This window comes from Alosa sapidissima, chromosome 4 (genome assembly GCF_018492685.1).
Source record: "Alosa sapidissima isolate fAloSap1 chromosome 4, fAloSap1.pri, whole genome shotgun sequence".
Classification (NCBI taxonomy): Eukaryota; Metazoa; Chordata; class Actinopteri; order Clupeiformes; family Clupeidae; genus Alosa; species Alosa sapidissima.
This window is the reverse complement of record NC_055960.1, coordinates 4,683,289-4,700,874: the sequence shown is the minus strand read 5'-3', so window position 1 is coordinate 4,700,874 and position 17,586 is coordinate 4,683,289. Positions and strand designations below refer to the sequence as shown.

Below are 17,586 nucleotides of genomic sequence, written 5' to 3'. Positions count from 1 at the left end.
TTTTAGTAACGTAGTAATGGTGGACTTAAGCACAATTACAGCTACACTCAGACTGAAAAGCTGAGGTGCGTTAAAATTTGCCAAACAGTGGCGAACGTTCGTGGTGAACATGTTTTCTTTGAACAGTTAAATTTGAACGATTTGGTGTTAACATTCCATCGTAACAGTAATTGCATTGTTGCCTCAAACTCACGTCCAGTCCACTGTACGTTCACGGAGAACTACCTCCTGTTTGCAATTGTTTGCAAATGTTCGGCAACAACTCAAGGCAAACGGAAAACTGTTCGTCAACGTTCGCCTATGTCTGCGAAGTTGAATGCACGCCTGGTGTAGGCTAGGCCCTAGCCTACATCAGGTACAACATGCTTATTATGTGTTTTTGCTTATACTTTATATGTATTGAACCAGACTAAGAGATTAAAGGCTCAGGAAATCGACATTTCTGTATTATAGCATCTTTATTCTAATATTTTGAGAAAATATTTTTTTCTATTTTCATGAGCTGTAACTCATAATCAGACACTAAAACAACAAATGGCTTGAAATATTTCACTCTATATGTAGGCTAATGAATCTAGAATATATGATTCACTTTCTGAAATAAATTAGGGGGAGGAATGCGCTTTTCCACGATAGGCCTATTCACATTTTTTGAGACCCACCTGTAGATCAGCTAAGCACTGTCTCTAGATGACCTGTGTTTGAACATTTCCATCAAGCCAAGACTTGCTATCTCAACAGTAAATGTAACTTTCATTTAACCCAATAAAACTTAACAAATGAGTAAGCCATGCTTGGTCGTAACCTAATTTGATTACATCTGTTTGGCACAACATCTTTTATGAGTGAGGTCCAGGATACCACATGCATAATGAGGAAGGTGTGTTCAAATTCTTGATGAACTTTGAGCTTTATTCTATCAGGCATGTGCTCTAAAGAGAGGCTTTAAATATAAAACAAATTAGGTCCCTTTTCAAGGGCGTTGTGAGGTGATCATTTATTTGCTTTCAAACAAGCCTCACCCTTACAAATGCATAAGGTCCTGGAGTCTTGCTTGTGCAGAAAAAGTGTGCTTAATGAGTAAAGAAAAAGAAAAAAATGTCACTTATGTGCTTGTGAATGTTCTATTTAGGTCACAGATATTGGAGTGCTTTTCAACAATTAGTGAACAATTAATGGTTACCAATAGGTGCCAGTTAAATGAAGTTACTTAAATGACTAATGTTCAACATACAGTATTGACTACAAATGCATTCAGCAACAACCATATAATAGTCAGACCTGGATATGTAGTACATGTCAATATAATTGACAATTGACGATATTTCCAGTCAAGATAAATCTACAAACTCCTTCAATCCTGACCTACAAATAGAAGGCTTATTTGGAGTTTGCTAAAACTGGAGGAGGAGAGTGGAAAGCTGGTTGTGCAGCACAAGCGTGGGCTGTTTTGTGTGGAAGGGCCCACATGGGGCAGGCATGGCCCCATTTCCCAGACAAACATAAACCCAATACTCACTGTGGGAGGGGAGACAGGAAATGAAGCAATGTGCTCCTGTGCCAGAAAAGCCCCAGATATACAAGTGGTCAAAGCAGGGGCAGCATGTTGCAGGAGCTCCCTCTCAAACAATTCAGCCCTTCATCTCCAAGTCCCAAATCGTAACCAACAAGGGGACTTCATTGTCTGTCATGAAATAATGACCAGTTCATTTTTCTAAAGCATATGGATGAACATACAGTTATACATTTAGCTAGAGATTAAAAAAAAAAAAAAAAAAAACTGGCCATCCTTCTCTTTGGCATATGCAGAACATCAACACCTGCTAGCTCAAGACAGGGTGCCACTCTACTGAGTGGAACCCCCCGGAACAAGCTGGATGAGAGGAGAGGATCTGGTTTCAATTTCAAGCCCCTTAAATCTTTTGAAAATAAATAATGAGTGGGCAAATTAGAGACTAAGAAAAACAGAGAGAACAAAGCTAAGGGATCATTACAGCACTGGGTGAACTCTGGCACACTGCTCTTCTGAAACAAAGCCAGTAGCGTGGAGAGATGAAAAATGTATCCAGATGTTATCTCCCTAAGAGGCCAACAAGAGAAAGAGGGGAAGCACAGGAGAGGGAAAAGAGTGACAGATGAGGGAAAGGGAGAGAAAAAATCCCAACGTGTCTAGTAAGTGCTACCTCAACCCTCATAGCCCACACATGTGCTTTATGAAGTAGAGAATTACTCTGATTTTCCCCCACAATATTCTTTCTTCAGGAAGCACACACAAACTCAGTGAAGGGGGATGGGAGGGTTCTATAACATGCCTCTAATTAAACCCAGGCCCTCGTCTCCTTTCGAGCCCAAACCTTCGCAATCGAATTAGCCTGATGTTTTTGACTGTAATTACATCTATAAATGTTATCCAGGAAATAAAAAGAAATGGTGGATAAGCAATTGTGATTGGATCCTGGGTTTTTGGTGATTCAGAAATGAGCATCAGTGGGATCCTCTCCAGATGGACCTGCAGAGCAAACTCAAACAGGTTTGTCTGGGTTCACCCAGGCTAGAAAATACTATCTACATCTAGCAACGTCAAGAACTCTCTTTAGGAGGTAGGTGTATCATTATCAAAGTCAACAATCAGGACGCCTGTATGAGTACAAATACAGAGGGTTTATAACAAGGTGCAAAAAGATTAGACCTAAAAAGAGAACAATATTCTTTAGACAGATGAAACCAAGCTTAATGTACACCAGAATGGTGGGAATAGAAAAGTATGGACAACAAAAGGAATAGCTTGTGATCCAAAGCATACCACATCATCTGTCAAACACAGTGGAGGCACTGTTATTGCATGGGCCTGTCACTGGTTCACTGATGTTTATTGATGATGTGACTGCTGACAGAAGTAGCAGGATGAATTCTGAGGTATATAGGGTTAAGGCAAAGAAATGGAATATTTTTCAAAGGCCTAGTCAGTCAGATGACCCCAACCCAACTGAGCACGCAATTCACTTACTGAACACAAAATCAAAGGCTGAAAGATCCACAAACAAGAATGACCTCTCACTGGGATCTGCCAAGCTGACACGCACACGCATCCACACAGTAGGTGGGTCATTCTATGAAACGGGTGCCATTTGAGTCCACAATATTTGATGAGATGCATAAGGCGCAAAGTAGTGCCTATAAAAAATATTCACCCCCTTGGATATTTCCTCTTTCATTGCTTTAATAAATGGAATCTTTGTCAATTTAATTTGTTTATTTTTTTTTTTCAATTATTTAAAGAATTGACAAAAATCCCCTTTGATGTCAAAGTGAAAGTACATTTCTACAAAGTAATGTCAATTAATAAAAAATTATATAATGCAAAATAAGTGATAGCATAAATCAACAGTGGTCCAGCCAATTGGTGCTAATAGTCTCACAATTAGTGAAATGGAGTGCAGTGAATGTGTATAGTATAGTAATATAGACACCTGTTTCTGGAAGGTCCAGTCACTGGTCAATCAGTATTTCTGGCTATAATTCCACCATGAAGACAAAAGAACACTCCAAACAACTCAAAGAAAAGGTTATTGTAAAGCATAAGTGACAGGATGTATGCAAAAAAATGTTCACGTCACTGAACATCCCCTGGAGTTCTATGCATACAACAACGTTCTTCACCAGTCAAAGCTCTATGGGTGAGTGGCAAACCTCTTATTAAATCTCAACTAAAGTTTGCACGCCTAACTGACACCTATCCACGCAGGCTCCATGCTTTAATTGCGGCCAAAGGTGCATCTACTAAATGCTGACTTGAAGGGGGTGAATATTTATGCAATCGCTTATTTTCCATAATTGATTTCTAATTAATTAACATTACTTTGTAGAAATCTGTTTTCACTTTGACATTAAAGAGGGGATGTTTGTAAATTATTGTAAAAAAATTAAATTGATCAAAAATTAATTTATAAAAGCAGTAAAAGACACTCAAGTCCGTAGATTACACTGATTTTAGAACAGCTAAGGGGGTTTTAGGCACTTTGCTAGTGCGTCGTGCCTAACTATCATTGATAAGCAAATGGCATTTCTAATTGAAGGCATGTATGTTACATCAATAACTTGACCATGTGGATATCTAAAGTCTGTCCAGTTTTTCATTAAGGAAATAACACACAGGCTAAAGGGCACAAAATGGAATGGATTTTCTTTTTAATTAAACATTAAACATATTAAAATATCTCGTCTAACCACTTTTAACAGCAGAACACATCTAACTTTGAAACATAAAGTATGTCCACATTTAAAGCCTTAAATAATATCAGTTAAGTTCAGAGAGTAACTTGGTCCAAACACAAAAAATAGCACACTATAGTTGACAGTTGTGAAAAGCTTCAAAGAGGAGGCTTACATTTTGTGTCAATATTATCAATATCAATACTAAGGCACCCAAAGAGTCTACTTCCTTCATCGTGATATTCACTTTTATTCAATTGCTTGAAATGTGTGTTTTGTTAAATTTTGTATGATATTGCATTGCAAGGGTGTAGACACTGTTCACTTTTGGCAAATGTACCTTACCTTACCTGACAACACTGAAAGCTATGTCCTCAAGGGCACTAATGCTAAAATTCGGACTTTTAATCAGGAGAAAAACAAATACACCTGATCCTACCCAAAGACAACACCACACCTACAACCCAGTAATAGCTGTCTTCTCTGGAGTGGCTTTCCAAATACATGTCCACAGGGTGTGGGCCAGCTTTGAACGGCACACTTTTGTGCTGTTGACTGAGTTGAAAGTTTCTCAGGATGGGGTCAGAGGTGGGGGTGGACCCGAGCAAAACTGGGAAAAAAGAGGGAGCAAGTAGACCAGGAGCCCTCTCTTCCTTTATGGAAGTATAAAGCGTTCACTCCCCAGGCTGTTGTTGCAGTACGATCTTCTGCTGGTTGTCAATACACTCCTTCAGCTTGTCCTCGGTCAGAGTGAGCCTCTGTTCGAGGATTGCCACCGTCTGTGAGAGAAGGGGGTAGGACAAGAGGAGGGGAGAGAGGAGAGGAGAAGGGGAGGGTAATAATACAGCGTCACAAAAACGCATGAATGCACCCATTTCAGCTCGCCAACAGACGTGCCGTTATTCCAGACCCGGGACAATCCCACCGATTATGAAGGGCGGAATGCACTTTGCTCACACTCGCTTGTCAGGACAAAGTCAGCGAATACAGCGTCCTCTCTCTGCCATGGAGAAGACTTGTTAAAGTCACTAATTTCTTGTAGTCTTGTTGTGAGGATGGACATCGGTAACATACACTACAATTTTACAGAAAATATTGTAATTCTTGAAACAACATTTTGTGCTTGAATTCATGCTTAGATTTGATAATCTATATCAGCCATCAATAATCCATATCAATCCATCCAACCAATAGGTTTGGAGACCCTTGGTGTTGAAGCTTTCAATTTGTTAAAAATGACATTGAATGGATGAACATAGTATGTTATCTTGTATTCTGATGTTCTGATGTAAATATAGAAGGTAAGCAACTTTGGTTGTCAACTTGCTTAGATGCTATTTTGCAAGCCAATTTACAACCATATAATTAGGCTGGGGAATAAAAAGGCACATTTTAGAGGTAATCTAGAGGCCCTGCATGCTGATCTGGCACCCACGTTAATAATTAAGTGAGCTTTATGCCGCAGCCTTAAAGCAGCTGCAAAACCTCCATGGTGACTTTAAAGATCAGATCGGTTGCCTTTTGAAATACATCATACATCTGCCTATTTTACGTTTATGACTCTTAAACACACTACCATCATAGTTTAATCTGACAAAAGTGAACTTGCTCCAGATTTTGAGACTGTAGAACACCTATGTGCATGAAACTACCTAATGTTACGTTATGTGCTTCTCACTAACATTTTCAGTAGCCAAACTGACACTGGAAACATTGAGTTGAGAATAGGTTATGGTTATGGTATTTAGCAGACGCTTTTGTCCAAAGCGACATACAAATAACAACAATACAATAGTTAAATTTAACAGTAAACAAATTATAACGTTGGTTAGATTACACCAAGAGGAACAGCAATAATAAACAACAATGTCAATTCAATCAATAGCCTAATGAAAATAAATAAATACTTTAATATACTAAAATATACTATACTATAAAAACTATAGCGCATAAGAAACGCTTAATAAACAAAGTGCATGTTGGCCAATTCCAGTCACCAGTTGATCAATCGGTGCATCTCTGATGATTACCCTAGCAACCAGCATAGCAACCACTTAAATTAAACATAGCAACCACCATATATAACCTAGCAACCATCTCAATTACCCTAGCAACAACCTAGCAACTACTAAAATATCGTCAACCAAAATGATGACCCCAGCAACCAGCATAGCAACTACTTATTTAGCATAGCAACCACCATATCTACCCTTGCAACAGTCTCAATTACCCTAGCAACAAAATAGCAACCACCATGATTATCCTAGCAACCAGCATAGCAACCGCTTTAATTTTTATAGTAACCACCATATGTACCCAAGCAACAACCTATTTTAACTATTGGGTTTATTCAATCTACGTAATAATCAGTAATAATGTTCCCAGCGGCCATATTGTTGACATAGAAAATGCAAAGGTAGGTCTATTTAATGCAGCTGTCAATTCACAAGCGCATCAGCGACGGTATTATCGCTGTAGGCAATATATTTATTTGTAAGCCTATGACGTGTAATACACGGCTGTTCTAACAGCAAAGAGCCCAGTCACCCACTGTCAGAAACATACCTGTCAACTTTTCCCCCGCTGTCTTCCTGTTATAATATTTTCCTGTAAAATAACCTGTATTTTAATAATTTCATAACATTAGCCCTACCATTGGACCTGTCTGTCTCTGTGCTGTTGTCCTGTCCCCTTGCCCTTCCAGCAAAATCGATGTTTTTAAAGCATTGTTTTGCTTGCTTGAAGGCAACCTTAGACTGATAGCCTATTTAAGATAACGGCGTGGTTGTTGTGAGAGCACAAATTGAGGCCAATCTGTAAGCAAAGTCACGTTAGACCTAGCTTCACACCTCGTTTAGTTAGTGCAGCGTTTTGTAGTGCGAATTCTTGCTCTCAGCAGAGGGATAGCAACAGAAAGACGAATGTTGAAATGTTCTCGTATTTTGGGTGAGTAACCCAGGAAATCTCGCTTATTTTCAATGCTCAATGTTGACATCTATGGTCAGAAAACGGAAAGGGAAGGAGACTGATAGAGGAGTTGAGCCAGCACAGGAGAGATTTGTGGATAGATAGGCTAAACCTCCAGCCAACTCCTCACAGCCAAGTTTATCCTCGCCATTATTATATTTGTATAATTAATACTACATTGTCCTGTGTGGGCTTAAGTTACCCAAATCCCCCAAAACAGTTGACCTACACAAAGTTTTCACAGTACAGACTGCAGAAAGCTGCCCTATGCAATGACGGAGACATCAGCAGTAGCCTGATGTAGTCGCCTACCGTAGATTACCTTTGAACATTTTGCATTTGCATAAATAAGTATTGTAGGCAACGTTAGCCAACGTTTCACAGTAGGCTAGCCCAGGCTAATATATTTATCGGTGGTGGTGTGTCCTTCTCAGCCAAGTATCCTTCTCAGCTCTGCTTAATCTTAGGCTATGCATGGCAAGTGGCAAATAGTAGGACCAAACTCAGTGGAGAAAGATATCAGTAGATCATTTTGATTTGTATAGTGTTTTGTTCGCTTGGATTTTGGAAACGTTACGGAGAAACATGTTAAACTTTTCTGCCTCAGATCCAGACATATATACATCATTGATCCTCCTGTAGAAGTTGTGAGCAACAGGCAAATGCAAGATACAATTGCAGTCCAATGAGATGCAGCAATATTCAATTAATACCTTTGCGATCATGTCAATGTTAGACGATGTCGTTGGTGGAACAAATGTAAGAAGTTCGCCGACCTTGACTCAAGGGACTTGAACGCCTTCAGTTCCTGCGACATGTGCCGATGTATGAACAAGACAGTTAGACTATAAATATCGGGGTAAGGTACAGCTGACAATAATGACAGATCTTTACTTACTGCTATTAAGTCTATTAGATATGGGTCCACAACAATTAAGTTTATCTTCTCTTGATATTGACGAGATGAAGCTGTAGGCTACTGTGCTCTGCTCAGCTCAACTCAAATCTATGCGCTGCATGTCAACTATATATGATATTTTACATACCATATGTACTTTTGCATTTTCATGCACTGGTAATTCCTTGGAACTGCATTTCTAGTTATTTATTTGTTGTCTTCAGTCAAACACCATGTCTCTAGTTTTATCTTTGTGATAATGAATGTCACATTGATCATGTCACAATGGAAAATGGCAAAATGGCAGCTGTTATACCAGCAATAGGCACTAACAAATTAGAGACTTGAACAAAACATAAGAGAACATTTGTTTGTATTTCTTGTAGGCCTATTTCTTGCATGAATATGTTTAACATGTTTTAACAGAATATGTTCAAATTCCAGTGGATCAAAAACTGATTCCATGCTGGTCTTGTTGATACAGAAATACCACAGCAAATTTACTGAGCCCCTACAACAACCACGTTTAGGAAGAGCAGCACAAAATCAGTTTACACAACAAGAAATAATTTGAATTCTATTTATGGCGAAATGCTGTCTGACCTTGCTGCACAAGACCAGTGTTCTTCCAAACCCGACCCATTCCTACTCATCTTACTTGAGTTGAGAGAGAGGGAGTGAAAGATTCAAGGCAAGAGGGAAATGGAGAGCAAAAAAGAGGAAAGCAGAAATAGAAGGAGGGAAATAGGGAAATCAAAGTTGAGGGGGAGGGAGGAAAAGAAACAACTGGATGATCCCCACTCTGAGGCTCTGGGTTACTTTGACCCTGAGCTGACCCTTGCACATACGTGGACACGTGGATCCAATGTGTAGGCGAGACGGAGACATGGCAAGGCCAGCACGCAGTAAACAGGCTTCCGGAGAGTCTCCCCTCCCCCTCCACAACAGGGGCCCAGGCCTGGACTCGATAACATCTGCTGGTATTTCACGCTGCAGGGAAAAGGGTTTTACATTTCCTTCCTCTGTGAGTGTGCTTTTCCAATCAATATGCTGTGCCGGTCACGCTCATCTCTGAAAGCTGAAAACAGCCCCACTCTTGATTAACTTACTAAACTACAACACTGTTAACACCGTTTGTATGGAGTTCAAATTTAAATATAAAGGAAATATAAAGGAATTTAAAGAAGGTATAAGTATCAATACTTAACATAAAGAAATATATAAAAAACAATCAATGCAATTTTTAGTTTGATTGACCAAAAATGGGTCAACCCTCAGGATTCTGGATTGAATAGGTAGCAACACCTCTGTAATGCATCAAAATGTCTATACATGCCCATGTAGTTTTGGGTTCCTTAGCAACCCTTTCCAGTTATAGTTTGATTTATACAATCATTCTTTTTTTTAAATCAAGGCATGTGGTGCAGTATATCAGTTACGGTGTAAATGAGAAATGTTATATTCTAAAGACTCATGATAAAAAATGCTGGATGAAGGAATCAACTATGATAGTGTTGTTTACAGTATGTTGTCCTGCAGTTCTATTGCTTTTAAATCACAGGGACCACAACCTCTCAGTAGGTTAATTTTTGTTGTATTGGCCTCACATGCTCTTTAGAGTAGTGCACTTTAAGAGTTTCTAGTTGCCAGACTGTGATGGCTGCTTAGTCAACTTCATGTGCATTCAGCACTAGGTACAATATCTGATCTTGTTTTCATACATCATTTTTTTTTAACTTCCACTACTTGTGGCATGTCCACAGGGGAGCCTTACTTCAATGGGTGATTATCAATGCAAGGAGTGGGAAGAGAGGGCCTCTCGTGGAGAAGAGCAAAGAAGTGAAGACTAGCTAACACAGCAGAATCCTGTGTTTTAGGTTCAAATTATTCATCTCTGCCTTCAAGCAACTTCGTACCATCCTTAACCCAAAAGGAAGGGGAGGAAGGGAGAACTGGGGATTTCTGGGGATTTGGAATATTCATTAAATCAGACCTATTGCTGTAGGTTTAAAATGTGCTTCTGTATAGGAGGAAAAGTAAGAGTGTCACCACAGTAAAGAAAGCTTCAAGAAGTATGTTTTATCCTGTAACAATGCCACTTTAAACTCATATAAAAACACAGTTGAGAGGAACTAGAAATGTGTCAATTTTAGTGCCTCCTATAGACAGAATTTCACAAAAAATGTGTGGGTATCCCAGGACTGGTGCAGTAATACATCACATCAAATTATATTAAACTCTGATCCTTTACATCACAAGGTATTGGCACAAGTATGTCTTCAGATAATGCAATATGCCAGTTACAGTGCCTCCTATGGATGAAATGTCATAAAATTCACCTAAAGAAATGCAGAATGTCAACTTTGAACCCTCACATCATAACATATACACACAGAATTGTTTTGCCGACTGAACTTTGACTCTTGATCACTTGATTGAGTGAGCCAAATGAAACTTTAGGAGATGATCACATGTGGCCCAGTGTTCTTCAGATAAAGAAATGCTTAAGTTGTGGTGCCCCCTATGGCCAGAATTTCATTAAACTTATAGATATGTTCGGCATCTTGTCATAATCGTGGTTACCACCTCCAAACCATTGCTGTTTACCACCAAATGTTCACAACTGCACATACTTTTGCTGCAATCACAACAATATATTGAGTTTAACCATCACAAATTTGGCATTACTGGTACACAAGTCCTTTTCTGCGCATCACAAGTCAAAAGAGTCATACATGTACACTTACAGTTTTGCTAGTATCAATGCAGTATATTTGGTGAAAAACACATTTGAAGACTAGTATTTAAGAATGTGAGAACATGAACAACATTTGTACATTCGTAAACTTTTATGTGAATTAATGCAACAACAGTTGCACATCTGTAGAATATTTTGAAGTGCTGCCGCAATTAGTCGACGTAATCGACCATGAAAATAAGTCAACGGCAATTTTTTTTAGTCGACGAGTCGTTTTACTATTGACCACCTATTTATTTTTGGTTTCCCATCTCAAACGGCTCACTGTAATGTTATTAACTCTTGAGAAGTACAATGACTGTCTTTGGATGTTAAACACACTACTTAGACTTTGACAGTAGGCTAATGTTTTAAATCCCGCCATACACGCAAGTGTAAACGCAAGCTGAAGATAGCTCTAATATTGTATTGTGGAAATTGCAATAAATTAAGTGAAGAGAGATAAATTAAGTGAAGAGAGTGAAGAGAGAGAATCACAACCAGTGTTGTAATATAACGGAGTACAAATACTTTGTTACTGTACTTAAGTAGAAATTTCACGTATCTGTACTTTACTTTGCTATTTAAATTTATGTCAACTTTCACTTTTACTCCACTACATTTCCTAGATAAAATTTATACTTTTACTCCGTTATATTTCCACTAAGCATCTTCGTTACTTGTTACTAAAACATAAAATTAGAAGAAATGTGTGCGACTGCAATAAGGGAGGTTTGGCGAATCACTGCTCCTAGATTGCATTACGCACACTGCGCACTCTATTTAAGCGCTTGTGTGTTGCTAAAGGAGGAGGACGCACAACTGAAACCGCCATGGAAGCACGAGCACCTACTGGAGGACCTCCCGTTATCATAGACGACCACCCCGACGATAGTGGTGAACTCGGTGAACAGGGTAGTGGTGAAGATAACGTCATACACCCGTGGCCGTATTTGCAAGGAATGTTTCTGTACATTGGCAGCTTTCTGTGAAGCTGAACACTCCGCTACCTGCCTCAGCGGCCTGTGAAAGGCTATTTAGCATTGCATTTGTCACGTTAGTCTATCTTTTCTTAAAGTAGGACACGTTCCGCATTCTGTGTATGACACCAGTGCAATGCCTCTGCATGGGTTGTAGCCTACGTGAGGGAGTTCTCCCCTCCCAAAAAGAATTGGTTGGGTCCATATAGCCCTTCTTTTCCAAAAAGTTTTCTCAGATACGGATAGCCAAGCCGGCCCTACAGTAGACACAAGCGCCAGGAAGGATGTATGGTAGAAAGAGGCCAGGAGAGACTGAGCAGCAGATCAACCAGTCGACCACTGAAAATGATGGGCCCGAAATTAGTGATGAGGAGGCCATGACTACAGGGACAAGAAGAGAGGATAAATTAAAGTTATTTAATGTAAAAAAGAGCAATTACCCTACATGATAAACCTATATGCCTTGTTTGCCTACACAGAGGGTGTAGTAAAGGAGTAGGCTAAATCACCAAACAACAATATAGCCTACCCATGCAAAAAACATGTAGCCTAAACATTAGTTCAATATGCCTCTTTGTGGAAGTGTGGGATATGCACATTTCAAAGGCTTTCTTTCTTTCTGTTTTTGTTAATTTGTGGAATAGTGGAATATTTTTTGTTAACTTCTCAGTTGAAGTGAATTATTATATAACCTTTACACATTTGTTGAACCATGGTACTAATACAAACTACAGAATAGTAAGAGCTGAAATGAAATGTTCATTTATCCAATTTCCACCACTATGGAAAACGTGGGCCGGTCTTGGGCCTGAAACGCCCAGGCACTGAATTCTGGCAACTTTGAAAACCAGCTTCTTTTGAAGATGAACAGACACCTTTTCAGTTTCAACTAATGACTGGAATATTAGTAGCTGGACATAGGTGGCCTGTGTGTGTGTGTGTGTGTACAAGCAGGTTATTTTTTTTTAAAGAATAAGTTATTTATTTTTCATTTTTACCTGAAGTTCATATAAGTGACATTTCTGTTTTTTTCTTTGATGTCAGCTCTAAAAATATGCTGTTTGTTCTTTGAACTTAAGAGAATTGTGCCTGAAAAGTCCTAGAAAAGAATGTGATTTTGATTTGATGAGTGAGATTAAGAAGATATGGGAATCCTGAATACAGTATGCTTTATGCTTTACTATAAGAAAGCCAAAATAAAGTTCACAATAAAAGTTCAAAATAAAACCGTGTGCTTTTTACTTTTACTTCAAATACTTAAGCACATTAAATATCAGAAAATTACTTTTGATACTTAAGTACAGTATATATATATAGATACTTTAAGACTTTTACTTAAGTAATATTCTAAAAGGTAACTTTCACTTCTACCAAAGGTAACTAAAAGGTAAAAGGTAACTTTCTAAAAGGTAACTTTCACTTCTACTGCGATACTTGTACTTTTACTCAAGTATTGCTTTCTAGTACTTTATACAACACTGCTCACAACACAGAACACACTTACCACAAGCATATGTAGTTAAGTAAGGGGATACAGTACATGTCAATAACACAGTATGGTGAATTATGTCCATAGTGTCAACTACAGTATACTATAGCCTAATGTAAATGCAGATACTTATGCTTAGATTGTTAATACATAATGTTTTTGAACAGTTTAGGCCTACTTAATGAGCTTCTAACAAAAATAGGCTGATATATGTTTTATGTTCTGGCCCTTCAGTTGAGTTCAAAATAAAACGGACACAACGAAATAACAAACACTTGATTTTTTTTTTTTAATTAGTCGTTTAGATTAATCGTTAGAAAAATAGTTGTTAGTGACAGCACTAATATTTTCTTCCAAATACATTTATTTAATTATCTAGGGTCTTTGAACATTTTCTCGCATGAGCACAAGTCAATAAAGTTCTACAACTGCTTGAATCTGCTTCTAGGAGTCTCAAACTATGTGGCTCTCACTTTTGCACCACACGTGACGAGATATTTGGTGCAAAACTGAAGTGAATAGAGTCTGGTCATTCACGATTGGGAAACCTTTCCAACATTCGCATCATGATTCTAAATCATTGGACCAGCCTAACCAATTACATTGAGCAGGGATTCATAACGTTACTACATCTACTTCGCCTGAACTTTACAAACTGATAACAAACAGCATTGGCATTTAGGAAACAATGTATGTAGGCCTACACCTTTGCTGTAAATAAATTTGCACATTCTTCCTACTGCAATTTTTGATGTTTGCAGGCATTGCTACTACCGTTTACTAGGGGTGTGTATCTCTCCCTTATAAGACGATTCAATTTGTATCTAGATGCATAAGCTATGATACGATTCAGAAAAGATACGTTTTAATACAGAACGATTTGGTGCAATACAATGCGATTAGTGCTGCCACTAACGACTAATTTTCTAATGACTAATCTTTCGATTAGTCGACTAATCTAAACTACTAATGTTTTTTTTTTAAAAATCAAGTGTTTGTTATTTCCTTGTGCCCGTTTTATTTTGAACTCAACTGAAGGGAAAACATAAAATATAGATCACCCTACTTTTGTTAGAAGCGTATTAAGTGAACTGTTCAAAAATGTGAAGAAAAAAAAATTCACCCATTTAAAATGATACCATCAGATCTAATGTCAGACCTTTGATATACTTTATTTGTATGCCAGTGTTGCCATGGACATAGACAATGTTCAATGTTTGTCAAACTTCTTTGACCTGAGGGCCGATCATGGCACCTACATGAACCCACCCCCCTTCAAATTATCATTATATCACATCACAATTATAATTGTTATGCTATATTGTTATAAATGCACTCAAAGCAGCCAATGTTTAAAGTGCAAAAAGTTTGTGAAAACAGAGGACTGCTTTACCAATGTAAAATATAATACAATAGTTTCATTGCTTTTGCATGGTTGCATGATAAATACTTCTCAAAACAACAGCAATTATATGGGTGCCATTGTTTTGGGATGTTTCCCTCATGCAAGCATCATACACTGGTAGGCAAATGGAAAGAATATTGACATGATATTTAATTATGCCACAATAGCTTTTGGCCATGTTATGCAAATTTGACTATACAATACAATGCTAGTGTAGTGATAGTGTATTAGTCTGTGCTCTCTTTTTATGGAAGTTGTATAAATCCACATCGTTCTATTAAATGTAATTTAATAACCTTCCAATAGGTGAATCGGAGCTTTGCTACCAACGTTATCGAGTGGTTTCAGTTTCGCTCGCGCACACGCATGCATTGAATGAACGCTCATAACACCATTTAATTGTATGCATCTATGTTTGATGACACTGATTGCTTGTTTTCTTTTTCTGTCGGTCCGCGGTTCCTTGATCAATTGCGCAGCAAATTATCAGACGAAGCCCCGGGAAAAATTTCACTCCACCAGCAGTGTCCACGTTGCGGCCGGTGCTCGTCCGCGGCCCAAAGTTTGAGAAACGATGGTCTAGCCAACTTTGAAAGGCGACAGGAGTTGAGGACATGACAGCATGTTCAAAACAAGTAGGCTACAGGCACTTTGTGCGTCTTAAAACATAGGTTAGGCTACCTCACTTTATCAGTTGGCTTGAACGCTAAAAAAAATATGCGTCGTGACTTATTGAACATGGGAAATAATGCGCACCTTGATTGTTGATATCACGGGCAGCAGCATATTCATTTTAACGTTTTTTTTTGTATGAATGAATAAATGACACGCCGTTGCGTTGTCAACATGAGCCACTTTCTCCACTTCATTTATTGCAATTTCCACAATACTATATTAGTCAAAGTCTGGACTAGCGTACTAGCTTAGCTCCCCCGCTTAACTGCCTATGAATCGCGCTGAAAGCAGGCAGGCACGCAGCTTTGCTACATGCGTTTCCACTTGCGACCTTAGCAGGGTTTAAAACATGACTGCCAAAGTCTAAGTAGCCTGTTTAACATCCAAAGACAGTCGTCCTTTTCAAGAGTTAATAACATTACAGTGAGCCATTTGAGACGGATGACCAAAAATAAATAGGTGGTCAATAGTAAAACGACTCTTCGACTAAAAAAATTGCCGTCGATTAAGTAGACTAATCGCGGCAGCACTAGATGCGATATAATGTAATAGGGCCAGCAACATGTTTCAAAAAAAGTGGGCACGGGGGCATGTTTACCACTGTGCTGCTTCACTTCTTCATTTAACAACATTCTGTAAATGTTTAGGAACTGAGGAGACCAGTTGCTAGAGTTTTGGGGATAAAATGTTGTCCCATTCCTGCCTGATATAGGATTTCAGTTTCTCAACAGTATGAGATATTCTTTGGCTACGTTTAGACGGTGACGATGAAAAGAGAAGACGCAGAAGTGGCGTCTCGTCTTCATTTTTGTATTCGCGTTTAGACGAGCATTCTCAGGGGGAAATCTTTGTTTATTTGAAGACGCAAGAGTATGTGATATTCGATTGGATATGCATTCCAGACCGCTGGGTGGTGGTGTGATAGAACCCCGGTACGTCACGCGCAGACATTCTAATTTGACAGTTTAGCCATCAAGGATCTTTGGTTTAGCCGTTTAGACGGAGACGCAACCCGGGTCGTCTTCAAAACTCTACACTCTGGAAGGAGTCATCAGATTTTTGCTTCTTCAAGCCCTGATGGCGGGGTCGCCGTGTAAACGAAAGGCACTTATGATAAAATATTTTGTCGTCTTATAAAATATTTTGTCATCTTCCTGCGCAATCGTTCTCGTATAAATGGCCCCTTAATCATGTTTTTCATTCCATGATGCACCTAATTTGAAAGGTCTGGACTGCAGACAGGCCATTTTAGCACCTGGACTCATCTATGGATAAATATGTGCAGAATTCATTTTGGCATTGTTTTTCAAGGTCTTCCCCGAAAAAGACATTGTCTGGATGGCAGTATACTGTATGTTGCTCACAATCTGTGTACATCATTCAGAATTGATTGTGACTTGCCAGATGTGCAAGATGCCCATGCTGTAGGCACTAATGCACGTACACGCCGTCATAGATGCTGGGTTTTGAACTGAGCACTATAACAAGTTGCATAAATTGAATAGTTGGATAGGCCTCCCCTCTTTAGCCCAGAGGAGTCCATGATTTCCAAAAAGAATGGCAAATGTTGATTGAGTTCACCACAGGACCTTTTCCCACTTAACATCAGTCCATTTTAAACAAGCTTAGGCCCGAAGCTCAGGATACGACAATGGTATTTCTGTATAATGTCTAAATAAAATTTCTTCTTTTGCATGGTAAAGTTAGCATTTGTGAATTGATCAAACTGTGCTCATAGACAATGGTAATCAGAGGTTTACTGATACGAGCATGAGCATGATACGAGTTTGCAATATTTTAGCCCAGAAACACTTGGATATTGTATGGATATTCATTTACAGAATGTTAACAGTAACAATATTTATTTATGAATCCAATTCATAAATCTGGCCCCATTCATGTTTAATTACCACCACCACCAATTTGAAGCATACTATTGGCTTAGAAATCCTCATTTACATATACATTGCCTGGGTTGACTCTCCACGGACATACAGCGAAATGCAGCTCAGTCTTTGGCGTCTGAATGCAAAGGAAAACATTAGCACTTTGGTAACATTAGCTTGGGTTCATCTGCAGAATTTCCCTACATTCAGCAATGTAACTTATGAACACATTTTCTACAAGCCACATGTTGTCATTGAAATTGTATTTTCCAAAGAAATAAATAGAGAAAAATAACTTTGTTTGTGACCCAGAGACAGTTGATAAACTAACCTACGA

General features: G+C 38.7%; 1 protein-coding gene across 2 annotated transcripts in view; it reads right to left on the bottom strand.

The window, feature by feature from the left end:
• Nucleotides 1–4,171: 4,171 nt before the first annotated feature.
• Nucleotides 4,172–17,586, bottom strand: part of poc1a (POC1 centriolar protein A) — a 76,390-nt gene continuing 62,975 nt past the window's right edge. For both annotated transcript variants that reach the window (XM_042089007.1, XM_042089008.1), the window contains exon 11: nucleotides 4,172–4,991. In XM_042089007.1, coding sequence (XP_041944941.1) covers nucleotides 4,887–4,991 — 105 coding nt within the window. In that variant the 3' untranslated portion in view covers nucleotides 4,172–4,886. The remainder of the gene's footprint in view (nucleotides 4,992–17,586) is intronic.